Genomic DNA, 27,808 nt, shown 5'->3' with positions numbered 1-27,808 from the left:
TTTTGTGCACAGAAGAGCATACATAATTATCTTGGAAAATGTCTCTGAGTAACCCAGAAATGAATCTGAATAATATAAAAGCTCTAGGCTTTCACATTTAGTTTTTGGAACAGATTTCTAAATTTTTGCACCAAAGCCAAACAGCAATTGATATAATATAATTACTTTGGTAATTTCCCTGAGAGGTGAAGAGAAAAACATTTTCTCTGCATGACATGTTTCTGGCTCAAATATGGCATTTTTGAAATTTCCAAAATAATGTTTGACAAGACCAAAAAACCCTCTGGAAAATGTAATCTTATTTAAATATTCAAAAAACATAATCAGAAAAATTATTCTGCATGTAAAGTTCATCTTTTATTTTAAGTCTTGAATGCTTCCATTCTGTTGTTTGTAGCGGAAAAAGGCAGGAAAGAACCTAAATGTCCTTCTGTAGAAAACTGATTAAATGAATTATGGCCTATCCATATGGTGTATGTTTAAAAAGAATAGACAGTTCTAATATGTGCTGATACATAATATAACAAGATATATTGACAAGTAAAAAGAGCAATGATGTATACATATACCCAGTCTTGAACATGCTTAGTCTACCTCTAGAAGACTATATAAGAAACAGGTTCACACTATATTCAGAAAGACTATATACAGAAACAGTTGTTGCCCTGGGGATAAGAATTAAAGATTGGGATGAGAAGGAGAGATTTGTTTTTCACTGTATACTTTTATGCTGTTTACTTTTTTAAAAGCCATGTACATGTATTACTTTTCAAACAAATCTGTTTTTTAAAAAAAAGAAGAAGAAAGCAAACTGTTCTTTGACTTCTCTAACAGGAGTGATCGACACAGGAATTGCCCTATTTGTCGCCTACAGATGACTGGAGCAAATGAATCGTGGGTAGTGTCAGATGCCCCCACTGAAGATGATATGGCTAGCTATATTCTTAATATGGCTGATGAGGCCGGCCAGCCCCATAGGCCATGACCTTGGGGTGAAGGTCTTCTGATGCTGTTATGGTCATGGGGAAGGAATTCAGGGATGCTGTTGTACAAACACAAAGAAATCGATTTTCCCACCCTCTTATTTTTGCTATTCTGACATTTTGCCCTACTTATTTTAGTTAACTTTCCATGTCTTCCACTCACGGTAAACTAAAATTTGCTGCTGTATAAGACATATTTTCCTATTATTTATCTGTTCTAATATATATTTAGAACTAATTGCTCTTGAATCCTTTGCTGAGGTAGCAGCAACATTTTAAGAGGCTTCTGAAGCACTGCCATTTTTCAGGGCAGGACTATTCTGGAATCTGTTAGGTTTAAAACAAACTTTGAATGTTAAAAAGTTGTAGCCCTCTGAGAGAAAATTTTAACTGACTGAAAATGTAAAATAAAGTGCATGTTACTACTTAAATTAGTCTTTTTGCTGGATCTAAGGAGTATATATGCCCCCTTGTGGTTAATTATTGCTCCTTTAATAATTTTTACTTGAAATGATTCACAATTACTTCATAACTTTAGCAGTGTGTTTTGGAACTACATATGTTTTGGAACTACATGTGCTTTTTACTTAAAAGTCTTTTCTTCCATGCTATATAATTTGGGTGAGGACTATAAATTTGGGCATGACTTTGCCTTGTAAATGGATTTCTCCTGGGAAATCTTCCTGGCTGTCCTGGAAATACTTCCCCACAGCTGAGAACTGTTCTAAATAACTTGTGATAATGCTCATGATCTTGGAGTTTTAGAAGGAAATTTTTCTTCATCACAGATCCTAAATTTTATGTTTCCAAATTTGATAAATCATTAAATATTGGTTTATGGTGCTTTTATTTTCTTAACTTGAAGGCATTTTCCAGAGGTCTCAAAATCCTCAAATTAGAAAATAGGGTACAGCCTTTTAATCATATGTACAATAAGCACCTCTGAAAAGTAAGAGATAATTTGGCCTTCTTACTGTTTCACTGTACTTTGGATACACTGAAGAACACTATACTATGAGTATAGTCATAGTGGAATTATGATATTAAGTGGTACTTGAACCATTTAAAAAAAATTTTTCTTATAAAGTAAAATTTTGTTTTATGTTAAACATTACCTTTTCAGCATACAGCGAAACTAGGGCCTAATGTCTCCTTTAAAAAAGTATGTTAACATTCCATGTAACTTTTCTGACTTACTATTGGTTAAGTTGGAAATATTAGTATTTTTCTGCAGTACCAAAGTGCGCAATTTAAGTTGCTGCTTAATAATGGTGCAATTTTTGAATACTAGGATTTTAATAGGTGCAAATTAAAAATTAATTTCTAGGAAAAATGTCTGACCAAAGGTAGCTTGATTTTATCCCCAAAATAATGGTCACTTATTGGTTGCCATTTATGATGAGGGAAGCTCAGTACTAAAGAGGTAAATACTCACTATGGATGTTGATTCAAGCAGAGTACTGGGGGCTCTATCATAACAACCTGGAAATGTACTTGATGGTTGTGTAACCTTGAGAAAGTCCCTTCCACTGGTTTGTAGGTGCCTGCTTTAGGAACGGAGGTTTTCTCTCTGGTTTTTACACTTTATTTCAGCAGTAGAGCCTTTTTTCTTTTTTTCCAAAAGCTCACTCAGAACCCCTATGTGGACGTGCTCCATGCATGTACATACACACTCTATCCACTATGTAAAAGTCATATTTTATTAATAAATATTTCCTCATAGAAACTTCATATAGTAAATATTATAAAGTCACCAATGAAATTATGTGTTAATGCATTGATGATACCCAGTATATGAGAGTTTGGTGAGTAACTGGTGAGTATATGATGGGAGTTGATTTTTAGGTAATTTTTTCCCTCCAGGGATTCTTAGTATTCCTTGGGACATACTTTGAAAATCTTGGGACAGATGCTACCTGAGATCTTTTCTAGTTCTCAGATTTTAAGTTGTTCTTTTGGATTAGTCTTGTTGAATCTAATTCAGATTCTTTAAGAATGTTTCTGAAAATTAACAAAGTTGTTTTATAGATTTTTGGATCTTTCCAGTATGGCCAATGATTTTATCCCCCAGAATTCTTCAATGAATTATGCCTTTCAAAAAATTATTTGACAGTGAGCCCAGCAACTTGACATTGCTCAAACCTTTTTATTTTCCAATATGAGCTCCAAGATACTAACTGATCTACTGTGAAATATGAAGTGTTTTTATTAGCCTTATCAAATAAATGAGCACAGTTTTTTGCTCACTTCATTAAACTGGGTGATAATTCTTTAGCTGTGAGTATTAGGTAGGTCTATAATAATAAAGGTTGTAAAAGTTGTAAATTTGTTTAAATGGATGCATTGTACACTTTTTGTATTCTGTACAGCTTTGTCTTTTTTAAACGTGAAGTACTTAAATGCACTTTCTATGATGGGAAATATAATGTGTGCCTTCTAGGATTTGTGAAATGGTTTCATGAACTCTAAGGAATTTGTTTTATAAGTTATAAAGTTTTCCCTATCCTAACTCAATAGCAAAATGTTTACTCATAATGCTGTATAACTTTAGCTTGAGAAAATGGATTTTACTATTTACTGACTTTAGAAGTTGAGAATAATAGTATCTGTTTTATTCTTAGGACAGACTGATACATTGTGCAATAAATAATCTTTAGCAAGTAAATTTTAGCGAATTGCAAAGATTTTTTTACTTATGTAGTTTCACATTCTTATACACTAAACGTTTATATTTGTACTGTGTTCCGGGGGATGGGATGTTTGTGTGTTACGGTCTAAAATTCATTTCAAACTGGACTCGATTTCTTTATACCTAATATATATCTAGGTAATAAGGCTGCTTGAAAATACCTTCTGGTTCAGTGATTTATAACATTGGTAAGTTGGCTTCATTAAAAGGCAGTCCAAAAAAATTTGCATTTTTTAACTGATTTTTTCATTAAGTCAGGCTTACTTTCTCTACCCAGGAGTAGGAAAATTACTTGGATATTAGGGAAATCAGCTGATCACCCACATTTATGACCGGCAACACAATGACAATATAATATAAACAGTAGACAACAGATTCATTTGTTTGCATGTTGTTTTACCCTATTGGACAGTGAAAATAACTGAAAAAATATTCCACCCTATAGTAGTTTTAATAGTTATCTTATAAAATTATTTCTAAGATAAAAGAACATAATTGGAGAAGCATGTTAGAATCTTAGTGTGGAGAAGAGGAAAGCCATTAATAAGAAGGAGTAGCAATTTATAATTAAATGTACTGATATATATCAACCTGGAGAAGTACCAAGAAGATATGTTGGTATCCAAAGACTTGAAAGCCTCCTCAGAAACATATTTTGATAATCTTACAATTATTTATAGGCTTACCCTCTGGCATCATCTGTCTTTCTAATAAAATATTTAGAGGTTGAGGGTGTAAAAATTTCCAAGGAATTATGTTTACCTGATTAGTATTCCTTTTATTGCAGTTAGTTATGCTTGATCTTTATAATATAGTTCAGGTATAGAGTGCTTTAGTCTAGTACCTTCACCATCAACTACTGTCTACAAACCCAGAAAAAGAGGAATATTGTTTCACCAGTATAGCACTCAGAATCAAGTAAAGAGCCAGAAGGATGTGCTTTCAACTCTGCTCTAACCCAATATAAGAGAAAGCAATGGCCCCAGACAGGCTTTGATAAATACCAACCCAGAGCTGTGATTTGTTTTCATGTGGCAAAGATCAATAACATTGCTCATTTCAACAGTGCAGTTTGAAGAAACACATAATGTGAACTTGAGCCTTTGAAAGAGATAACATGCCTCAACCACTATTATTTTAGAAGCATGAGCTAGTATACAGTTGCCTTTGATTCCAACTGTGAACACAAACAAAAAAATAGGAATTCACCCCACAAAAGGGCCAGTTGGTACAATGATGTAATGAAAGTGCAAAGTACTATAGAAAAGGTGTCTGAAAATTTTGCTGGACAGGTAAAATCCAATGAGTGTTGGCTGAAAAGACTAAAATAATACCCAGGGAAAAGGAAATGAACATGTATAGCTTTGCTCCTGAACTGTAACAGGGCAGAAGTTAGAGAAAAAGATAGCAAAGGTTTACCTTCTAGGTTTAGCTTCAGTTTGAAAATTTTGAATTTCCCTAGTGAATGTTATTCATATCAAGACTTACTAAAAGATAAAATAGTGGTTATTATTGGTAGCTTTTCATCATGCCCAAACTTGACTAAGTGAAACATTTACTTTAAATAGTATTAACTTGAAATAGTTTTAAATTACTGAGCCACAGTCCAAAGAGACTTTATTTAATAATTAAAAACAAATACTTGATAGAGATAAAATGACAATGAAAAACTGTACAATACTTGGCTGTGTTAGGGCAAATGTATACAAATGGAGGCTTTTCAAAGAGAATGAATGCCTAAGGTAAATGCTGGATTATCATTCATTTTCATGATTAGCTGTAAGATAGCATATATCTTTGCCTACTAGTAAAAAGACTACATTTATTGTCCCATATGCTAAGGTAACCAGTGGAGGGAACAAGCATTGTAAAGTCATAGGATAAGACTATCTAAAGTCAAATAAGCATTTTCACAGGCAAAAACAGCTCTCTTAACTCTGTAATTTAGATTCAAAAGGACTGCTGTAGTCTGCATTTGCCCACATAGAGTAGCTTGTTGAGTACTAGGAGCATATATCCTTAAAAAGTTGCCAGAAGAGAAGTTCATTCAGTTATTAAATATATATTTATTGAGCACCTACTATGTACCAGGCACTAGTAACACAGATGGAGAGTACACTGGTAAAGCTTAGATTCAGCCTGGTCTTAAAAAATGCTTTCTACCTGGCCCTTGGGACTAATTATATCTTCCGAAGTCTGTGTGTTAGATAAGGGAGAAATTTTACCTTAAAAAAATAAGTGTACCAGGTTACAGTGATTTTTAAAAATCTAACATATATGAGGTCTAATGGACTAGTAGGGAGAGGATGAGATCAAGAGTAGAGAAACCTAGTTCTAGTCCTATTTACTACTTTTTAGCTGCGTGATCTTAAGCAAATTTCACTTCTCTGGCCTAACTCTTGAAAAGTAAAATGATAATTGGGCTATAGTCTTGTAATCTAGAATATTAGAGCCAAAAGGTACAGAGATCATCTAGTCCTGTGCTTTCCAAAGTCTTTAGTTCAAATGAGAATATATAGAAGTCCCAGTGTAAAACTGATGAAGCAGAGTTGCTTTGAAGAAGCAAAGGCAGCACCCAGATCCTCACTCCCCATTGCTCTCCCCAACCCTGAAGTGGTCTGCAAGGGGGATTCATAGAACACAGACTGAAAAATCACTCATCTAGTCCAAACCCTCACTTTTCAGATGAGGAAACCAAGAAACAGAATAGGAGTGACTGTTTTAGTGTGCACAACTGGCTTCCTAAATAGAAAGGAGGGAGGAGGACTAAATAAAACAGTTTTAAAAAGTCATTAAAAATGCAACTTGTCACGAAGGGAAGTCTTCTATTTTAATTCTCTCAAAATAGCTCCTTTATGAAAGGGAGCTTTGAAATTGAATTTGTTTAAGGCAGCCAGCCAACTAGCCTGCAGGGCCAATATAAGTCTATGGCAGAAAACCCACGCAGACCTCATGTCAGTGGGCTTTGGACCTTGCAAGATCCAACAATGCAAGCACTAGCAGTTTCAAGAGAAATATTTGGAAAATTAGGAATGAGTATAGACAAGTGTCCATCTCCCAGATCCCAAGGACAACTCACTGTCTTTTACTCAGAAATATTAACAGAAGTGGACATGTTAGATCTTAAAGTGAACAGTGCAACCAAAATCACTAGTTTGAAAGTTTTAGAGGCATCCTCTCCATGGAAGAAAGTCCTAGTTTGATATCTTGACTACTGTTAATCACAGCAGACTTGAAATTAAACTAGAAAGTTAAAATGCATGTCCAGGGTTGGACCTATTTGATCAGGGCTGTGATCTCCTCCGATTTCATGGCATCAGACAGGAAGCTCAGCTCATTGCATAAGGTCTCATACCGGAACATCATCCGGATCTGAGCTACATTTGTCTTTCGAATATCATTTCCTTCAGGTCCTTCTTTATAATAATTTTGTCCCAGAAATTTTTTCTTTTCCTGTGGACCAAGAGAAATAAAACAATATATCTTAGGTTCACTTTCTCTAACCAGATGGAAACTTTGACATTAATGGCACCAAACTAGTCCCCGTGAAGCAGATCCTCCATCAGGACATCTTACAAGTTTCCCCACAGTGCTCTTATAAAATTCCTCCTGGCCTCTGTGTTCTCAAGCACATTACCCTGACAACCACATTCACTCCCTTCACTTCTCACATGCTTTCCTGGATGAGAAGGGAGAGATAAGAACTGCAAGAGCTGCTAGCGATGGAGAGGACAATACAAAGGTGTGAGGTTCTTAGAGGCCCCTTCTGAGAGTTGACAAGGGCAGACAGGTAACAAAGCTGGCATAAATTCAGTCTTAAGCCTTTAACTCTTCTCTGCATCAGCATCCAACAAGAACAGTGCCACCGCAGCCCTCTTCTTATACCAGTGACATCACCCAGGTAAGGTTCCCAGGGACCTATGACACCATCTACAGCAATGGTTCTCAACCCTTGCCCCACAGCAGAATCACCTAAGGACCTATAAAAAAAAATACTGATGCCTGGTTCCCCTCCCTAGAGTTTTCTATTCAATCTAGGTACTATTCATCTGTTGAAGAAATATTGAGTACCTGCCATGTGCCAGGGACTGTTCAAGGCCTGAGGGAACTAATACTGAACAAAATATTCTCTGCCCTAATGGAATTTACATTCTAGAAAAAAAGACACATAACTACATATTATAATGTCAGTAGTAGTAAACGTCAAGAATAAGAACAGATTAAAGGGGTGGAGAATGATGACAGGTGTATAGTTGTAGAATGGTGATCAGGGAAGGCTTCTCTGAGGAGGTGACATTTGAGTAGAGCTTTGTAAAGGTGACAGCAGCCATGAAAATTCAGGACCCTTCCCAGGGTTCTTCTCCAAAACATGAGTTTCAGTGTGACAGAGACCCCACTTGTTCTGTTCATCACTGATTCCAATGCCTAGAAAGTGCCTGGCACACAGCAGGCATTCATTGTATGTGTGTTGAAAGGGCAGGAAGGACAGCAGGCAGTGCCATCACACTGTACCTGATGTGAGAGGCCACTCTGCAGCACACTGTTCCTGGCAATTTCACACAGATCACACGTGCTCAGCTTCCACACTTGAGCTGCAATTGCATATTCTTCCATAAGCGCTTCCTAGACTCCCCCAAAAGGAAATGTATTAGATGGCAGAATATCCATTCAATGTTTCACACATTTCCAAAACTAGAGACATAGGCTTTGCAGATATCATTTTTCGTTAATGTCTGGCACCTAGGTAACCAAACAACATCCCCCCACCCCCCGCCTGCCAACCCCATCAGGTTTGTGTGGAAATCTCAGGTTTCCAAAGAGAGATGTCAAAGAACATTTATTCATTGAACAGCACATGTTTGAAGCCCTGTGCCAGTCATGAGGATGCCAGCCTCTGCTCTCCTATGGCAGTCTCCCTGGTCATGCACATTTTTAGTACCTTTAGTGCTTTCCTTTTTATTTAAGACACCATTTTCTTAAGATTCTGAAAAAATAAAAATCTAAGGTATCAAGAGCAGAGATGGAACATTAAATATGAATGAGAAATGATCAAGTCTATGTAGTGAGATAGTGTAATCCCAAAAGGATTTGGGTTTGAGCTATGTTTTTGTTTTAGCTTTTGGAATATGAAATGTCTGGCATTAATCACAGCCCTTCTATTACCTCTTCACCATCCCATTGCCCTAAGAGCAGCAGTTCTCAAAATGTGGTCCAAGGCCTTTTGAAAGGTTATCCCTTTTCCAACTATGTATCTCTGTGAGGCAAGATTTCTTGATATACTTTGGTAAAAACATTGTATCACAACAGATTGACTGCAGAAGCAGATAGGAGAAACCAGCAGTCTTCTATTATACCAAACATTAAAAGAGATTTGCAAAAATGTAAAACATCATTTTTTTTGTTTGGAGAAATATGTTTCTTTTTTTCATAAAATTTTCTATGTAAACATTTAATAGGTTTATTGTTTTTAATGAGTTAATATTTTTCAATTTGTCATTAGTTCTTAAAACAAATATCATTTGATATAACTCACCTAATACAGCTCTCTGAGGGTCTCAATTCTTAAGAATATAAAGGAATCCTGAGACCAAAAACTTGGAGAACCTTCTAGAAGACACTTCTATGTTTACTAATCAAGCACTTCTATTTTTATTAATCCATGACTGGTCTTACCAATATCATCAAAATGTACTAGGTACGATAACGGCTGGTCCCATTTTTTTTTAACACATGAAGAGGAATAAAATATAGGAGGTCAAGTAACTTGACCAACATCACAGAGCTTGTACATTTTCCCAAAGAAAGAGAAAATAGAGACGGCAAAAAATAAATGAAAATGTGCCTTCTAAGATTCAAGAAGCCCAAAGAGAGGGTCTTTTGGAAGGAACACATCCTCACCAGGGGCTTACCTCTTGTCTCCACTGGGCCACCAATCTCACCCCAAGAGTAGAACTGAGCCCCACCTGTGTCTTGAGGCACAGCTCATGACAGGAAGAGCAGCTACAAGGCCCCAGACTGACCCCAACCTACTCTACTTACTCGGTTCATATGCCTGTAATGGGAGGCCAGGCCAGGTGCCCACTGGGGCCCCTAAAGTCCTCACCTTCGTGTAGTGGAATTGCATGGGGTCATCAGTGGAGAGAGAAACATGCAGTCCCTTGTGCAGGAATTCCCTCAGAGGGTTTTTAGAATATTCGAGGAACAGACTGTTGTTGCTGAGAGGAGACATGGCGATGGGGATCTGAGCAAGGTAGTAGAGGTACTGCAACACTGGACTCTGCAAAAGAACCAGCATGCTCAGGGGACTAGTGCCAGGGAAGGGAGGGGAGAAGCATTCTCCAGTGGGGGCCGGGGGTCTGTGCAGTTCCCTAGTCAAGCTGAGCCCCACCCCAAACCAGGAGACTCGGACCCACTCTCCTTTCCCGACCTCTGTGCGCTCATTCCTACGGCACATGCCGTGCCTCCATGACAGTGTCCTGCCACCCACTGTTGGAAGTGCTCCCTCCTGGTTCCAAACTGAGGCACAGCTCAGGGCAGGAAAGGCAGCCGCAAGGCCACAGGTTGACCCCAGCTGACTGATTCAGCTCATCTCCCCCAGGCACTGACCCTGGGTCAGTCCAGGAGGTGCCCCCTTTTTCTCATTTTGTTGCTTTGACTGCAAACATTCAAGGTTGAGACTGTAAACACTCCATCTCCTCAGAGATGGGAAGGGGAAGAGCTGACCAGGCTAGAGAGCTTTTCTGATGTAGCACCTGCCCCACACAGAAATGTTACTTGACATTGGCCCTCTGCAGGACCAAGGCAGGAGCAGAGTTCAAGCAAACATTGTCCCTATGGAAGTGATCCAAAATACGGAGCAGATGGAATGCACAGAGTTCATGGTTGCCTTATTTATACAAGCGAAAAGTTGGATGGACTCTGTCCAACAACCAGAGCCTATAGACCAACCAATTATAGGCCAGCCAGGTGATGGGCCATCCTTCCAACAGCCTTCAGAAGGAGGAGCATAGGTACAACGCTGCAGCACAAAGAAATGCTTGTTATACCAAGTTAAGGGACAAAGCCAGAACCAAAAATCTGTGTTCCTCATGATAATAAGCACATTAGAAATATGTTCTGGTAAGAAAGATGAGAACTATAAATACTAAAAAGCTAATAATAGCTATTTCTATTGAAGTAATAGCAATAAGGGTTTTTATTCTCAATTTTTTTGAAAATCTAAATTGTGATGGGTTTGATTATATTACTTTCATAATTAAACATGAGATGAAGATGAGCTCAGAAAAAGGCCCTGGCCTTTTAGCAGCAGTAGCCAGAGCCTCCCAGGGGGCAGACAAGAGCCCAGATGATTCCACTCCTCCCCGGGGGAGCCTAGGGTAGGCCCATCACTGCAAGGCAGGCTTCTGTGAGTGGCCTGCTTACCTTCTTAAGGAGCAGCCCGTGGGAAATGTTGTCAGCAGTTAGGAAAGCAGAAACCAGGTGGGTGATGGAGCCAGCCTCCCCACAGTGCGGCCGGAACACGAAAGTGCTCAGGCCTCGTTCCCTGTAGGAGAAGTGAGTCTCTTGGTCAGCAAGGACACCTGGTCCACCCCACCCAGGGCTCCACCAGCCCAGAGTCTCCACCTCAGGGTCTCCTCCAGGAGATATGGTCACCCATGGCAGGGTCAGCACAGCTGACACAGGGTGCCCTGCAAATTACCCCTCCCAAAATAGAGGCCCAGGCTGAGAGCTTCTCGGAACCAAGAGACACCACCTCCAGGGAACAGAGAGAGGGCCTAGTGATAAAAAGAGACCTGCCCTGTCCTTCGCCCACTCCTTTCCTTCCCCTCTTCACCAGGCCTTGTAGCCCAGGTTTACAGACCTTCAGAGCAGGAAAGGCAGTGAGAAACATCATGTCCAACTGCTTTATTATAAACATGGGCAAACCCAGTGCGTGGGGTCAGACGTTAGAAGCACTGAGCAGGTCAATGGCAGAGCTAAAGCTAGAGCCTCCACCTCCAGAAGCTCAGCCCCAGACCACCCCACCCCAACACCAGGCCATCATTCAATCAGGACCCATAGATACCTACATTCCCACAAGCTAGCACTGGCCTGGCTGAGCTAGTGCAGCACACGGCCCAGCAGAGGCATGTGGGATGCTCACCTTGCAGGAAGAGGAATGAATGGCTCCATGTCCTGCTGCCCTGGGCATCTACCTCTGCCATGTGTGCCTGGTGTGTGTGTGTGTGTGTGTGTGTGTGTGTGTGTGTGTGTGTGTGTGTGTGTGTGTGTGTGTGTGTGTGTGTGCACGCACGCGCGCATACATGCATTGGGTGGGAGCCTGTGCATGCACAACCACTGGATATAAGTTCCATGACAGCATAGATGTAGTCTGTTTTATTCCCTACTATATGTCTAGTGCCTAGGACAGTGCCTGTCACAGAGCAGGTGCAGTAATTTGTTGCATGAATAAAAGCATGTGTGAATACTGTTGGTGTGGTGTTATGCAGACATGTATGGGCTGGCATGTCCTATGTCTGTATAGACAGGTAGACTTGTAGGTGTCAGTGGGTGGTGTATGAACCCAGCACACAGGCACAGCATGTAGCTGCATTGTAGCACGATCGTGTGTGTGTTGCATGGGCATGGATGCATGTGTACGTGCTGGGGCATATCCCTGGATTTGAGGGATGTGTTCAGGGGCTGGACTCACCCACCTGCGCAGGTTGTTGAGCACCATGATGTTGGCATACATGTAGTATAGGTAGTAGCTGTAGGGTGGGTTCTGCTCACTGGTCCAGATGTCTGGGCTGGGGCTCTTTTCCGAGAACATGTGGCTGCTGTGCTTGGATTCATCATCCACACTGTCGAACCCTGTCACCTGGGCAGGAGGAGGGATCCTGCATTAAGCCAAGGCAGATGAGTTGCCAAAGGCTTTGGAATCCAGGCCCCTCATGTTCACACCTCAGCTGGGGATCCTGTGGCCACATTCCTCCCAGGGATGGGGAATGGACACAATGCCACAGTCTGTCCCTCTAGGCCTTCCAAAGGCACCCAGAAGACCAGACTGAAGAGCACCAACCTGTGTGTGTTAGTGGCGACAGTGAGGGCAAACTCTCAGGCCAGACCAGGTGAGCAGTGTACTTACTGCCCATCCCTGTGCTGTGCCAAGGAGGAAGCCAGCTCTGCAGGGTAGCCCACAGCCACCACCATCAGCAGCAGTGACAACAGTTATGAGGGGGAAGGGACAGGCATTTTCCATGCACCTACTCTATGTCAGGCCCTGCTTGAATCACTTAGCACATGTCAGCTAATTAATACTGAGAGCAGCCCTGTGAGGGAGGGCTTGACTATGACAAACCAGGGCCAAAGTGATTAGGAGCTTGTCCATGTGAGAACCAGGCTCTGAGCCTAAATAAGCTCAGGCTGGACTCTCTGGGGCTGCAGGTAGAGGATGCCCTAGGGCAAGTTCCAGGTATGGCCACGAGAAACCAGCCTGGATGTCTCACAAACCAGTCAAGGTGTGCCCAGTCCAGGAGGGCCCCTCGGAAGGGTAAACCGTGTGCCCTCCTGGACTGGGCACACCTTGACTGGAACATGCCCTAGGGCATCCTCTACCTGCAGCCCCAGAGAGTCCAGCCTGAGCTTATTTAGGCCTAGAGGGACAGACTGTGGCATTGTGTCCATTCCCCATCCCTGGGAGGAATGTGGCCATAGGATCCCCAGCTGAGGTGTGAACATGAGGGGCCTGGATTCCAAAGCCTTTGCCCCTGGAAGCCCCAGTCTAGTCGCAGGCTCCCTAGTCACCTGGTTCACAGGTCAGGCCCTGACCAAGAATATACACAGCCCCTTAGCCAGTGTGGAGGGGCAGCTTTGCGAACACCTCTCCCTTTTTTTTTACACAGCCACAGCAGAGCTTTGGGGGAGGGTCTCTGAAAGACTGGCTACCTAACACCACAGATAGCCAAACTGGGGGGGCTCCCAGCCCAGGTCCAGGCCACTGATGGTCTTCCAGCCTCTCCATTCCTATATGGGCAGTAAGGGCCCAGAGCAACAAGAACCACAGGGTCTTGACAGAATCTTTCCTGTCACAGAGCCATATGTATAAAAGGAAATAATGGAACCCTCCTATACCATTGGTGGGAATGTAATTTGGTACAATTGTTGTGGAAAGCAGTATGGAGGTTCCTCAAAAAACTAAAAATAGAAATACCATTTGACCCAGGCCCCGAAGAAAACAAGATCCCAGATTCAAAAAGACATATGCACCCCTATATTTACTGCAGCACTATTTACAATAGCCAAGATATGGAAGCAACCTAAGTGTCCATCAGTAGATGAATGGATAAAGAAGATGTGGTACATATACACAATGGAATATTATTCAGCCATAAAAAGAAAATAAATCCTCCCATTTGCAACAACATGGATGGATCTAGAAGGTATTATGCTCAGTGAAATAAGCCAGGTATAGAGAGAAAATACCATATGAATTCACTCATTTGTGGAGTATAAAAACAAAGCAAAACAGAAGGAACAAAACAGCAGTAGCCTCTCAGACACCAAAAAGGGACTAGTGGTTACCAACGGGGAAGAGTTGGTGAGGGTAGTGGGGGAGGGAGAAGGGACTGAAGAGGCACAATCACAGTATAGGTTGGTCACAGGAATGATACAGCACAGAGAATACAATTAATAATTCTGTAACATCTTACTATGTTGATAGATACTGACCACACTGGGGTGGGGGGTGAGGATTTAATAATATGGGTAACTGTTGAACTACTGTGTTGTATATTTGAAACCAGCATAAGATTGTATATCAATGATACTTTTATTTTTTAAAAAAAAAAGGAAATAACACTACAGCTCTCAGCATGGCCCAGATGGGTCTGGGAGGCTGACAAAGGGCCTTGAGCTCTCCTCTGCCCTCACTAACCCCGTGCTTCACCTGAAATCTCCAGGGCCTGGCAGAGGGTAATGTCAGCCCCTCTCTTGAGCTCTGTGTCCAACCTAGACAGGGTCTTACACTGGACCTCCTGTGGGCCTCAAACACAAAATGTGACCCAACCCCAGCTTCTCCTCTCCAAGCCTGGCCTTCCCACTATTAGCAGTGACCTCTGAACACACCATCTACTCCCCCACAAAGGCAGGCACTGGGGAGGCACCCTAGACTCTTCCCTCTTGCTCACCTTAGGCTTTGCCCAGACCCCATCAATTCTACACACATTCCTACCATCCTGCCCAGAGTCCCCGGCCTGCCTTCTGTACAAACCTCACTTGTCTTACTCAGAAGGCAGCGTACCATGGGGATAATGACACATGCTTGGATCCAAACACTGTTTATGCATCCCAGTTCTGCTACTTTTTATCTTTGTGATCTCTCAGTTGTAATTTCCTCATGTGTAAATTGGAGCTAGTAGCTTCACAGGGCTGTTGTGAGAATTAAATGAGATAATCCATCGAGAGCACTTAACATACTGCCTAACACACAGCAAGCACATAAGAATTCTGCTTATTATTAACACCAAAAAAAATGATGTCAAGTAGGTAATCGTGAAGCTGAAGCAAGATCATGTCATGGCATGGATAACTGGGGCAGGCAGCAAAGAATAAATGTGACCTGTTATTGGGAGCTCAAGCCCCCACTGACAGTCTCCGTTGCTGGAGTGAACCCCTGACTCTCATCTTGCCTCCTTGCCCCACCTCCAGCTACCTCCCATTCCAGGCCCTTCTCCACACAACAGTCAGAATGGTGTTTGTCTGAAACATAAATTCAATGATGTACCTCAACCTGTTCAAAACACTTTCCTGGCAATCTTCTGCATGCGCACAGACTCAATCATCCCTCTTCCATGCCTTCAGCATTCTGGAATCTTCCCTGCCTCCTTTCCTATCAGAAATCATCCTCATAACCTCCACCAGCTACTGAACTTGTGTCTCACTGTCTACAGCCACCTCTATTCTGGGCTCCCAGAGGGAGGGTCTAACTCCTGCCCTCTCATACCCTTTCTGGTTAAGTCTCTCCTCCATCCCTTCTTCCCCTCTTCCATAACTAAACAAATATATATGTTTTGTGGGGCTTGTGTCCTTAACCAAACTAGGCAAAAGGACCATAGTTGCTAGGTAAAAGCCGGAGTGCAGAAAGGCCTGCATTTCTAACACCTGGGGCTGCTGCCAGTTGCTGCTGGGGGCAGGATCCAGACTTTCCAGCCCCACCTGGCCAGGAACGAACTCCTCAGTCTTTTCCCTCCACTGCCTTCTCAGCAGACCAACCACACCCCAGAGCTGCCCCTCAGGAAAAGGGGACTTCCCATCCCTGGAGCTAGCCTGTTATTTCAGAAATTCAGCTTCTTGGAGCTGGCAACCCCTTGCATGGGACACACAGGGACAGGATCTGAGAAATGAAGTCTGACCCATCCCACTAGGAATCCTCTCCCCTCTACCACTGCACACATCATCTGGGGTACCACCCACACTTACATATTTGAGGAAGAGGTGAAGCTCGAGGTGATCTTGGGGATTGATTGTGGCCTCAAAAAGGGGCAGGAAGATGTTCTCCAGCATCTTCCCAAAGTTTGGCAGCAGCTTCTTTGACTTAAATATGTCACTGGGGGAAGCAAAGAGTCTCTAAATAAGGTCGACCCAACAGCCTTCTTGGGCTGTCAGAGAACGGCCCCAGTCCCTTCTTCAAGCAGCCCATGTTCCCATTTAAATATCCAGAGTAGAGTCAAAGGCATGGCTTGAAATAAGTCCTTCCTCCTCTCCACCTCCCAGCAAATTCTGCAATACCAGGCATTAGTTTGCAAACTCAACACCTACGTATGCCCATCAGGAGCTTTCGATGCTAGAGATCATGCTGGGAGTAGGGTGTTGGGATTCAGACTAACCAAGGGTCTGAGAAATGAGTCCACAAATTTCTGTGATCCAAACTCTCTGCCACTCAGTTAAACTTCAGTAAACCACACATCCCACCCCATCCCGAGGCTATAAGCCCCACATTGGCCAGCCTGGGGAGGACAGTGGTGGTCTGAGTCATATCCAGGGAGAGGGCCTTCAATGCAGGCCACCACCAGGTCACTCATAGCCCAGGTCTCACCCAAAGGAATAATCCACCCTAAAACCCCAATGAGAAGAAGATAGGCAGTAGTTCCCACCAGGCCTTATGCATATATGTTCTTCAAAGAACAAGAGTGTAAGTGTCACAAGGACACCTTTGCTGACCATCCTTCCCCGTGGAAAAATCCCTAGGGAGGAGGAGCCTAAGCTGGCATGGAAACAGTCCCACCCCTCAACAGTGCAGAGTCAGTAGCCCACACAAGACAGGTTCGTGTCCCCAGAGGGCACAAACAGACAGCAGGCCACCCCACTTACTAGATCCGGGGCACCTGGATGATCCAGCGCATGTTCGGTGAGTAAACCTTGTGCTGGATGAACCAGCGGGCCAGGTTGGGCCACTCGTCAGGACTGCGGCCATAGATGGAGAGCCGAGGCTCTGAGTACTGGTACTTGCTCTCCTCCAGCTCCTTGGCCACCTCCTGGCACCAAGAAGAGTTTGGGTCAGCCCACAAGCACCCCAGCTGCTGGACTCCGCAGCTCCCTCAGCCACCTGCTTCCCAGCTGGGAAGGCCTGCTGTCCATCCCCTGGCCGCCCTGTAGGCACTCACTGCACCTCAGCCTAGGCTCCTTCCTAGGGAAAGCCCTGGGGACTGCACAGGCACATGAATAAGTAGGCCAGGCAGCAGAAGTGTCCCCAAATGGCAGTAATCTGTACTCAGCCAAGTTCAGGCCACAGACACATGGGCAGCCAGCCTGGACGCTGTGAGCACTGTCGGGGTGGGTACCTGGTACCTTCCCCTTCTGGTTGCAGTGGGCTCGGTCAGCACCAGCCTGTCCTTGCCCGGGAGCTGGCAGTCAGGGCCCCAGGACTGGGCTCCTGGCACCCGAGCCCCATGCGAGCTGGATGGGTTGTGCAGGAACTCACGGAAGGGAAGAGAACAGGAGGGACAGAAAGAAAGCCCTCACCTCAGAGAGCAGGTGCTGTCAGGCACCTGAAGAGGGCTTGCAGAGGCCGAGGGCTCACTCACCTTGACCATCCGAGCAAAGTACTCTCCTCCCAGGTAGTTTTCAGTTTTTAAATACAGGTCACGTAGCTCACTGGCCCCCACAGGGTTGTATTTGGAGTTGAACTTGTCAAAGCGATGGAATGTCTGCCGGCCCTGCAGAGAGACCACCAGCCGATGACCACACTGTTCTACAGCCCCCTCATGCCGCTACAGGCGGTCTTAGAAGTCCCGGGCCAGGACCAGGCATCCTCAGTGGATCAGCCCTGGGGTCCCCTGTGAGGTCCTCTGTGAGGGAGGATCCAGGGGCCTCGTGCTTCAGGTGCCGTGGCAGGAGCACGGCTGGCTGACTGAACAGAGAGCACTGAACTACCGAGCAATCAGGAATCAGGTGTGTCCTTTTACTGCTTAGACTTCATCAGGCATTTTCTCCACATTATCTCACTGTTTTAAGATATTTTTATTGTAGAAAAATATATGTAACACAAAACTTACCATTTTAACAAATTTTAAGTGTACAGTTCAATTATTTTAAATACATTAATTATGTTGTACAACCATCACCACCATCCATCTCCACAATTCCTTCCCTCTTGTAAAACTGAAACTTTATGCCCATTAAACAACAACTCCCCATGGCTCCCTCTCCTCAGCTCCTGTCTGTCTCTGAATTTGCCTGTTCTAGGTACTTCATACAAGTGGAATCATACAGTATTTGTCCTTTTGTGTTTGATTTCTTTGACTTAGCATGTTTCCAAGTTTCACCCATGTTGTAGCAGGTATCAGTACTTACTTTATTTCTTTTTAGGGCTGAATAATGTTCCACTGTATGGATCTGCCACATTTTGTTTTCCTTTCATCTTTTGATGGACACTTGGGTTGTTTCCACTTTTTGGCTATGGTTAATAATGATGCTATGAATATTGGTGTACAAGTATCTGTCTGAATTCTTGCTTTCATTTCTTTTGAGTATATACCTTGGAGTGGAATTCCTAGATCATAGAGTAACTCTGTGTTTAACTTTCTGAGGAAACTCCATGTTTTCTACAGCACCTGCATCATCATTTAGCATTTTAATAACTTTGTGATGTCAATAAGGCACATAGCATTCACCATTTTATAAGCAAAGGGAAAAAAGCTTAAGGGAGTTGCTTAAGGGCACACAGAAGTGGAATTAGAACTGGAACCTGTCTGATGCCAAGTCACACATTCCTCCCCTGTCCCTTGGCTGCTCCTAGCCCTGTTATTCTCTGAAGCCAAATTACCTTTCACAGTTTCCATGGCTAGAAGAGAAAAAGCTGCTTACACAGCCAGCCTCTCCCCAAGCACAATCATGGCTGCTCTCCAGGCGGCTGAGTCCCCAACCAGGACTGCATGAGGCACCAGAGCAGAGGCTCACTCACCGCATGGACGTCCAGGGAATCCACAGTGAGGTCATATGGATCCATGTGCAGGCTGTCGAACACCTGCCGCAGGGTGATCTTCTGGCCACGCTTCTCGGCCACAGTCCTGTCAGGTTCTGTCTGGTATGTGTGCTTGATGAAGCGCAGCAGGTGCTTCTGGTTCATGCAGGCAGCTGCGTGGATGTGCGTGTCTACCTGCAACACAGTGCCCACCAGCCCATGAGCCCTGGGCCACCTCCCCTGGCAGCAAGAGTCAGAGCACCCAACCCTCAGCATGGAGCATGGAGCCGCAGCACTTTGTGGGCTGTGGAGGCAGCCCCCACCAATGCCTGGGTGCCATTGCTCTTGTAGACTTTGGAACAGTCTTCCTCCCTCTAGCCTTGCTATCCAGTCCACCTCCTTACAACATCAAGATATCTTTTTAAAATGTAGACTGGACCCAGCCATTCCCCTGTTAACAAATCATCGATGGTATGCAAGTCTACAAGATAAAGCCCAGCTCCTTAGCTTGGAATTCAAGATTTAGCTTCAAACTTCAACTCTCACCTTGCCACTGCCTGGCTTTATGCTTCAGCCACGATACATCATTTCGTCACAGGTGCTGAGGCACTGCTATTCCACACTGAGTCACTGTGCCCATGAGTTTCACCAGCCTAGCACACCTGCCTTCCTCCTCACCAGTCTCATCCACCTGGAAATTTACCATGACGTCCTCCACTGGGAAGCCAGTCCTAATCCTCCAAGCACAACTGATCATTTTCCCTTGTACAACCTGGAAACCTAGCACAGATACTCCCATTACTTGTATACTCCTCCTGATCCACTCTATTGGGAATTCAGTCCTCAAGGATAGGGATCACGTCTGATGCATCTAAGTCTCCAGCACCTACCCCAGAGCCTGATATAATGTATTTGTTGAATCAATGGGTGGATGAATGAATAAATGAATGGGTGTGGTAAGTGATAATAGTTTAGTAGTATAATCTACATCCTCATAAAACCCTGAAGGCCCATAAAATCCCATTCGTTGATGCCTCTTTTGGAACCCCCAGAGCATTTCCTTCAGATACCAGCCCCTAAAGAAACAGAGCCTTGGCGAAGCTGAGTTCTGGACTGAAGTCAGTGGGCATCCTGAGCCTCCTTCCCTGAGCCCAAGGAGCCTAAGGGAAGTCCCCAGACAGGGTGGCAGCAGCCTCACAGGCCAGGATGCTGCCAGCTACCAGACTGCACTCTGAAGTTGCTGCTGCAGCCAGCTGGGCATTCTGCCAAGGCTGGGATGATGAGGCATCAGGCCAGGGAATGATGTCCACAGCTGGCCAGGTATCTCCAAGCCAGGTCAAACTAGATATTTGACCTATTGAACCTCTGTGAGCATTATACCAGTCAGCCTATGTCATTGCCACACCACTCACTCCTCAGAGCCCTTCCTGCCACTAATCCTGCCACTCCAACCAGAAAGACATACCACAAGACATCAGAGAAATGAAACATTCAAAGTGCTAAAAGCACAGAGTAAAGAATCAGCACCTCCAGGATGAGCTGGGTTTATGTGGGTTGCACAAGAGAAGGTCAGCCTGGCTTAGCCTAGCCAGACACAGCTGGGCTCAACTACCTCAGCATGACTTAGCACATTCTGGGCTTTCTGGTTGTGTTCTCCAGCATACCAGTGACACACCACAGGGGGTTCAGCCTGTCCTTACCCCCGTGAATCACGAGATGAGGGAAGAAAACAACTGGACAATTCAGAAAGCATGCAATCCAAACTTCAGAATCTCCAAGGTGATTATTTTAGGAATAAGAGCCTGTCATTGGATATCAGTGTTTTCAATTCACCAGAAGATCCAAATGCATGCCTTGATTTCACCTAAGATCCAGGTCTAAACAAACTGTAGAGATTCCAAATAGGGTTGGTCAGTACCTGGCCCCTAAGCCAACACTGCCCATTGCCACACCCGTGGCAGACATCAATAATCGATTACAGCACTCCTTTCACTAAGCTTTGGGAATAGCCTCAGGTAGCCACTCTCAGATTGGTCAGGTTTGGCACAGAAGATGAAACCTATTTTCTACCCCTGGTATGACTCTTAAACCTAAGTGGATAAGGATCCTACCCAACTCCTGAGCAGCAAACACTCTCAGCCCCTTGTTCTTAGCTTTGAACAGAAAACTGTCTCAGTTACACAGTCTGGCTTGTTGGGCCTCATGGTATCATAACCCATGACCTGCTGTGATGTTCCAGTTACTTTCACAAATACCACCCACACAGACCCATGGCCATGCACAGCTTCTGCATTAGAGCATGGCCCTGGCCTGCCTTCACAACACTGACAGCTACTGTGGAAATATGGGGGCTACCCTCCCAGCCCATTCTAGATTTCAGAAAGCCAGCTCTCCTCCCAAAGTAGAAACTTGTGGGGCAAGATAAAGCAGCCAACACCCAGGAGGCAGGGAGGGGCAGGCACAGGCCTGACTTGGAGTACACCTAGGCCTGGGTTTATGGAATGCTGTGATGCCAGAGAACAGGTATCAAGGCCATCTCTGACTGACAGGGGACCCCAAGGATCGGCTCTGGTATGTAATCACAGGCCTCCATCAGGACTCTCTTCCACACTAGAAAGCAGAGAGCAGCTGTTTGTCCCAGGAACACCCACTGGGCCCTACCTCAGAAGTAAACAGTCCTGGAGTCAGTGCCACCAGTGAGGACACCTTGGTCCCAAGCAGCAAGAAGCAATCAGGCACAGAGTATTTCCATATGCAGAGGGCAGGCCTGCACTGGACTGGGCAGGGAGTTTCCTTGGACACCCATCAGGGCATGTGGGGGACATTCAGGCAGGGTGGAGACCTGCTGGCACAGTGACTCAGGCATCCACCTGTCTGAGCACCTGCTGTGCACAAAGGAACAAATGGTGCTTTAAGGGGAAAATGCCAAGTAGGTGGTATCAACACATGCCCTTTTGCTTCTGCCTGGAAACCCCCAGATACTTCCATAGCCTCAGCCCATGGGCTGAAACCAAATTCTCATTCTAAAGGCTCATGACCCCATCTGAGTAGAAGTCCCTGCCGGACTTAACAGAGGGGACCTTGGGTCCCCCCTAGAGGAGGCCTTCAGTGTAGCAGTGATCAGTGTTCCCAGTCAGGAGGGCAGAAGGCCCAAACTGGGCTTCCCAGAGGGGCTACACCCTTCCCTGGCCTCCCTACCCTCCCTTATCAAAGGGATCCCAGGTAGGGGCAGTCCTCAAGAGGTCGCATCTGGGAGAGGGGACCCTAGGGAGATGACGACCCCACTGTGACTCACCTGAGGTTTGGCCCACTCTCTACCCTTGCTCAAGTGCTCCTCTCCCAGAGCACCACCATAACCGGGCCTGCCTCCCTGCTTCCTCTGAGAAATCCATGGGCCCCCGTATGATTCAGAATCTCACTCGCCACACAACCACCACCACCCTCTCCCCCAACACCTGAGCCCCTGCCCCACTGCACTGCTCGCAGTATGTCAGCGCAGCACTCAGCATCTCTCTCCTCTCTCATCCACCCCTCCCTCCGGGTGTTTCCCATGCTGGTCCCTCTGCCTGGAATGCCCTCACTTCCACTCCTTACCTCACCCTCCACCTGGCTAACTCCTACCCATTCTTTAAGTCAGCTCAGTTCTGGGCTCTTCCTGAAAGCCACCCTTGTCACTTCACTTACCACACTAATAGCAATAGGCTGGGAACTTCTTGTGGACAGGGAGTGACTTGTTCAAAATCAAATGCCCCATGTTTAGCATAGATATTAGTTAAATGGAAGAAAATGGAAAAGCTGGAGGTCACAATCATTTAATATATGCACCTGCTCCAGCAGCAGCCCCTGCAGGCTGCAGGTACTGAGCCCAGGCCAAGGCTGCTCACCCCTCAGGGAGGGACTGAGATAGGAGCACTTGGGATGCTTCTCTTTAAACTCCTGATCCAAAAGGAAGCAAACCACAAACTCCCAATCCAATCCAAAGAGATCTTAATAGTTTTTTCTCTCCACGATTAATTTAATACATCCTCCACTTTAAAAATAGCCTGGCCTCAACTCTTACAGCCAATTAGCAGACCATGCCCTATTTGCCAAAGAGGAAGGCACATTACAACAGATACACATGAATGGACAAAGGCTTCCACTTAGAGTCAAACCAAGCAGCATCTGAGGCACAACCAGTCTTCTTTCTGCACGTACACATCACACTCCTCTGGCAAAGGAAGGCCACACAGGACTAGCCCCAGACTGGCTCAGGGCATCCCAGTGGGTTGGAAGGGCAGAAAAGGGGTGGCTCTGCACGCTGGCCCACTAACGCACCTTTCTCACATTATAGAAGTCTCGGTGGGGGTTACTCTTCAACTCTGTGAACTCGGACATTTCATTTAACATCTCGTGAAGGCTGAACTTGGATTCCAGAAAGTTCAGTCGCCGGTGACAGTATGTTTTTCTGCAGTTTGGGAAGGGGAAGAAACCACAGTTGAGGATAAGTTATATTAAGCTCTCAGTCTGGAGACCTCCAGTGTCTTCAGGGACTGACCCTTGGATGGAAGGTCAGCATGGAGCAGGGAAGGATGAGGAGGTCCCAGCTTTGTGTAGACCCAACTGAACTGTATAGCCATATCCACGTGCTCTGTGAAATGAGCAGAGTCCATACAGGGCAGTAGAGAGCTAGCTTTGTGGCCTCATCCAGGTTCTTTGAATTCTAGCTTTATGTGGTTAGGCAGTTAATCACAAACCTCTATTTCCCATAAACAAATGCAGAAATGGCAATGCCCAATATAGAAGTAAGGGTTAAACTGGCATATGCGTGTGAAACGCCTAACTCTAAGCATAGTGGATGCTCAACAGTCTTCCTCCTTCATTCCTTTCTTCTATCCTCCTGTCTATCCTCAGCCATCTTTAATTCCTTGAAAGGAGTTTATGACCTATCTGCCCAAAAGATAGGTCATATAGTCAAACTATAAGGCATGACCTGCCCACCTTGGCTGCAGAGAAACCACCCTCTGACACGTTGGCCCCAAGCAACAGGAAGCAGCCAGGCCCAGAGCATTGAGTAGGTGCAGGGTGAACCCCAAGACCTGAAGACCTCTCAACTCTAAAGTTTCAGGACAAGGGAATGTTTTGCCTCATGGACAGATTAGGAATGTAGGAATGGCTATTACCAGGACAGAAATCTGCAAGGACTGATGCCCCCATCAGCCAGCAAAGGCCACTGAAGGTGGAGCACTCGCTGCTCTCAGCCAACTGCCAGCCCACACCCAGCCCAGGGCCTGGCCACACACCGCCACCCAAATCCACATGGGATCTCCAACCACACTTCATGCCATCCTGCACCCTGTGGCCCCCAAACAAAAGCAGCTCCCTTGACATCCAAAACATCAGACTTTCATAAAGAGCAGATGCCAATCCTGGAACATCACCATAATCTGTCTGCTGAGATGAGCCCCAGAGCAGAGCATGAGAGAATCTTGGAGTCAGAGGGATTTCAAAGGTCATCTCACCCACTCCCTTCTCCCTGCAGGACCCCAGACAGGACAGCCACTGCTCTCACACCTCCTGGAGCAGCTAGGGTCCTCTCTCCTCCCTCCCAAGGCTTCCCCTAAAAGCTCTTCCTCACATGGTCACGGGTAGCCTCCCTGGAACTGCCCTTTCCCCTCCCTGGTCTTAGCTCTGCCCTCGGATCAGTGAGAACCAGGACCCATGCTGCCCACACCTCCAGGGCCCACTCTCCATCCTTGGTGACCAGCACCGCAGCCTTCCCAGCAAAATCCAAAAGGCAGGGCAAGACACATCCCTCAGCAGTGGCCAGCACCCTCTCCCTCCCCCAGACTCCCAATCCTGGCTGGGCACTCACAGCACCAATTCCTGGAGGCTTGGGGGCCAGGCGTGATGAACCTCCATTGCTGATTAGTTGAAGTGCTCACCAAGAAGCAAGGGGCCATATGCAGGAAGACAAGTTCCTGCCAGCTTATCTCGCAGCAAGCATCATGGCGGCTGTGGTACAAAGTGCCAGGGTCCCTGCACTTTTCCCTCCAGAAACATGGGAAACCCACAACCTGAAGCAACAGCCTTCCTTGCTCACCCCCCATCTACAGAGATGCCCTGGGCTGGGAACTCTGCAAGACTGCTGTCCTGTCTGGGGAGAGGGGTGACAGCCATTTTAAGGTACACAGGTGGCCACCAGCACACAGCAACTAATGCAGAAAATCCCAAAGCAAAAGGGTGGGAGACCTGTTTGGCCTTTCCCAGCCCCTTCCTACAAAAGAGCACCCATGCAAAGGGAGGTATACTCGGGGAAAGCTGGCTTACGTGGGGCCATCAGTGATGAGAGCCAGGATGTGGCTCATGTCCACCGTGTAGGTCTCCAGGTCAGGGTAGGGCAGACTGTGGGGTTCCTGGTGCTCCAGCATCTTCTTACTATCATACACGGTGAGGATGCCCCCTTGCATGCGGATCAGGTAACCCAGGTTTGCAGGAGCATCATCTAGGCAGTAAGGATCTTCCTGGGGCCGTGGGGGGGGCTGGAAGTCTGCAAAACAGAACTGAGTGATGGCAAAGTGCCCTTGACCTCATGAGTGCACATAGGCTCACAAATCACATTCTTGGTGAGGCCAGTCCTGGTCATCTTATCTAAAACCTAACCACCCCCTTGTGCCCCAACATCTCACATCCCCTTTCCTGCTTTATTTTGTCTCCTTAGCACTTCCCACTATAAAACTATTGCACTTACTTATCTTGAACAGTATATGTTTGTTTTGTTCATTGCCATATCCCCATTCCCTAGAACAGTCTGTGGCACATGGTTGACACTACAATAAATTTTTGAAATTTAACGGAAATGAGCTTCAGCCTCCTGGCCACTGCAGAGACGTCAGGCGTATTAAGAAGGGCAGCTGTGTCTTCTAATAAGAGAACAAACAGCACCTAGGATTGCCCAGGGGGAGTAATTTTCCCTGTCCTACATCTTGCTGAGCCCAGGGCAGCCAAGGGGCTGATAAGGAAGCCACCCCCCTCCCCACACGAGCACAGAATGGGGAGCTTGTCTCCCACAGAACAAGGAGTGCCACCAACAGAGCTCTGTCCCCACAGCTGCGCTTTGTGAGTTAGCCCACAGGAGGCAGAAAACGCCTCTTGGCTATTTCTTAGCTATGAAACTTTGACAAAGCACTTTGCCTCTCCGATCCTGTCTGCTCATCTGAGGATAACAGCCCCTGCCTTAACAGGCTGTTGTGAGGGCTGCAATAGCAGGTACAGCAAAATGCTTTGTCAACAGGAACACCTGACACATAGTTTATAGGGCATTGTTCTCATTACTCTCATAATGAATTTTCCGGACTCTTGGTAAGCTTTGTCTCTGGCCAGGGAACAGATCAGCTAAATATCAGTAGAACTGGGAGCTTCAACTCTGCACATCACCCAGCCCCACACAAGGTCCAGCTGCCCAGCTGCTGGCCCAGCCAGGAGGAAACCCTGGCATCTTCATCAAAGGAAGCCACCAAGATGGTTTGCCTACTGGGTGTCCCCCATTAGTGCTAGCAATAAACTGCCTCTACAGCAGACATGAGGTGTCACAGGGGCTGGAGCAGTACAGAGCTGTGAACTGGGTTCCCCGACCAGGAACAGCCACAAGCCAGCTCTTGAGTCCCTCAGGTGTGCTAGTGGCCTGTTAGATGCAGACAGTGCAAAGGCATTGGTGAAGCCATGCCTCCACCTTGCCACACTTATGTCCAGGACCCTGGGTACTGTGTCTGCCCTTGCCAAAACTGGGGCAGTGAGTTCTACTTCCCTCAGACAGACAGGGAAATGGTCCCAGGAGGGATGAGATTTATCCAGGGCCCCTGGTAACAGAGGTGCAAAGTCCAGGTCTCAGAGCTCCAGGGAAGCCAGAGACAGAAGACATCTCGGCACCAACTACACCCAGGGGGCAGCCAGGACCTGGGCAGTTGCACAGACCACCAAGCCTTCATCTCATTCCCCACCACTGACTTTCAAGATTGTGGTTTCCTGTGTCTTCATTCATAGTACTTAACTCACAGCCACTACTGTTCCTAGGTCCTTCCCAGGGCAGAATCCACCAGTAACCATCCTGCCCTCTCTGATCTCCACTTCTCCAAAGTGCATAGCATAAACATAGCCTCCATTTACTGTATCCCTGGAGGATTCCCAACATGAGGGACTACCTTTCATCTCTCTTAACTTCTACAGCGTACCCAGGACAAGGCACACAGTGCATATAGAATCAGTTCTCAGGGAAGACTGCAAACATCAGTGTAGAGAAGCCAGTACCAGAACTCTGCTCTAAAATACCACCTAGGGAAAATACACCCAGCCAGTAAAAAGTCCTGACCAACTCTTGGACATGCTTCCCTTAGAACTCCACCTGCAGCCATAGTGCCCTACCTGGGAGATTCTCTTCCAGACATGCAGTGTCTGCCCACCGATGACCCAGGTACTGGGATGTGGTCTGCGGGAAACGGTGATAGGCAAGTCGGGCATACTTCTCCCGGATTATCAGGGCCTTGGCCAAGCCCTTGGCAGCCTGCTCATAGTCCTCCACAGTGATCTGCAGAAGCGGGTGTGAAGAAAAGCATTCACAAAGCAGGCCTGAGGCCACTGTCCTTGGCAAAATGTGCTGCTAGGTTGGCCCTTGGCTGGCCCTTGGTTGGGAACTTGGGTTTCAAGAGCATTCCACCA

General features: G+C 45.7%; 2 protein-coding genes across 16 annotated transcripts in view; one reads left to right on the top strand and one right to left on the bottom strand.

The window, feature by feature from the left end:
* The window catches only part of RNF141 (ring finger protein 141), a 62,723-nt gene that overhangs the window by 31,852 nt on the left and 3,063 nt on the right, over nucleotides 1-27,808 (top strand). For 3 of the 4 annotated variants that reach the window (XM_036917993.2, XM_036917995.2, XM_036917994.2), the window contains one exon: nucleotides 835-3,648. The exons of the other annotated variant lie outside the window; for it this stretch is intronic. In XM_036917993.2, coding sequence (XP_036773888.1) covers nucleotides 835-985 — 151 coding nt within the window. In that variant the 3' untranslated portion in view covers nucleotides 986-3,648. Of the gene's footprint in view, nucleotides 1-834; nucleotides 3,649-27,808 lie in introns of those variants that run through there. 4 annotated transcript variants of the gene reach the window in all.
* Nucleotides 5,273-27,808, bottom strand: part of AMPD3 (adenosine monophosphate deaminase 3) — a 44,169-nt gene continuing 21,633 nt past the window's right edge. For 11 of the 12 annotated variants that reach the window (XM_036917984.2, XM_036917985.2, XM_036917986.2 and 8 more), the window contains 12 exons: nucleotides 27,515-27,677; nucleotides 25,424-25,643; nucleotides 23,432-23,561; nucleotides 19,115-19,309; nucleotides 17,736-17,867; nucleotides 17,023-17,186; nucleotides 16,132-16,258; nucleotides 12,369-12,532; nucleotides 11,095-11,215; nucleotides 9,776-9,949; nucleotides 8,185-8,295; nucleotides 5,273-7,125 (listed from right to left, as the gene is read on the bottom strand). In XM_036917984.2, coding sequence (XP_036773879.2) covers nucleotides 6,949-7,125; nucleotides 8,185-8,295; nucleotides 9,776-9,949; nucleotides 11,095-11,215; nucleotides 12,369-12,532; nucleotides 16,132-16,258; nucleotides 17,023-17,186; nucleotides 17,736-17,867; nucleotides 19,115-19,309; nucleotides 23,432-23,561; nucleotides 25,424-25,643; nucleotides 27,515-27,677 — 1,878 coding nt within the window. In that variant the 3' untranslated portion in view covers nucleotides 5,273-6,948. The remainder of the gene's footprint in view (nucleotides 7,126-8,184; nucleotides 8,296-9,775; nucleotides 9,950-11,094; nucleotides 11,216-12,368; nucleotides 12,533-16,131; nucleotides 16,259-17,022; nucleotides 17,187-17,735; nucleotides 17,868-19,114; nucleotides 19,310-23,431; nucleotides 23,562-25,423; nucleotides 25,644-27,514; nucleotides 27,678-27,808) is intronic. The other variant, XM_057507363.1, reaches the window with a different exon arrangement.

This window comes from Manis pentadactyla, chromosome 9 (assembly GCF_030020395.1).
Source record: "Manis pentadactyla isolate mManPen7 chromosome 9, mManPen7.hap1, whole genome shotgun sequence".
NCBI lineage: Eukaryota > Metazoa > Chordata > Mammalia > Pholidota > Manidae > Manis > Manis pentadactyla.
The sequence above is the reverse complement of the archived record's forward strand: the minus strand, read 5'-3'. Positions and strand labels throughout refer to the sequence as shown.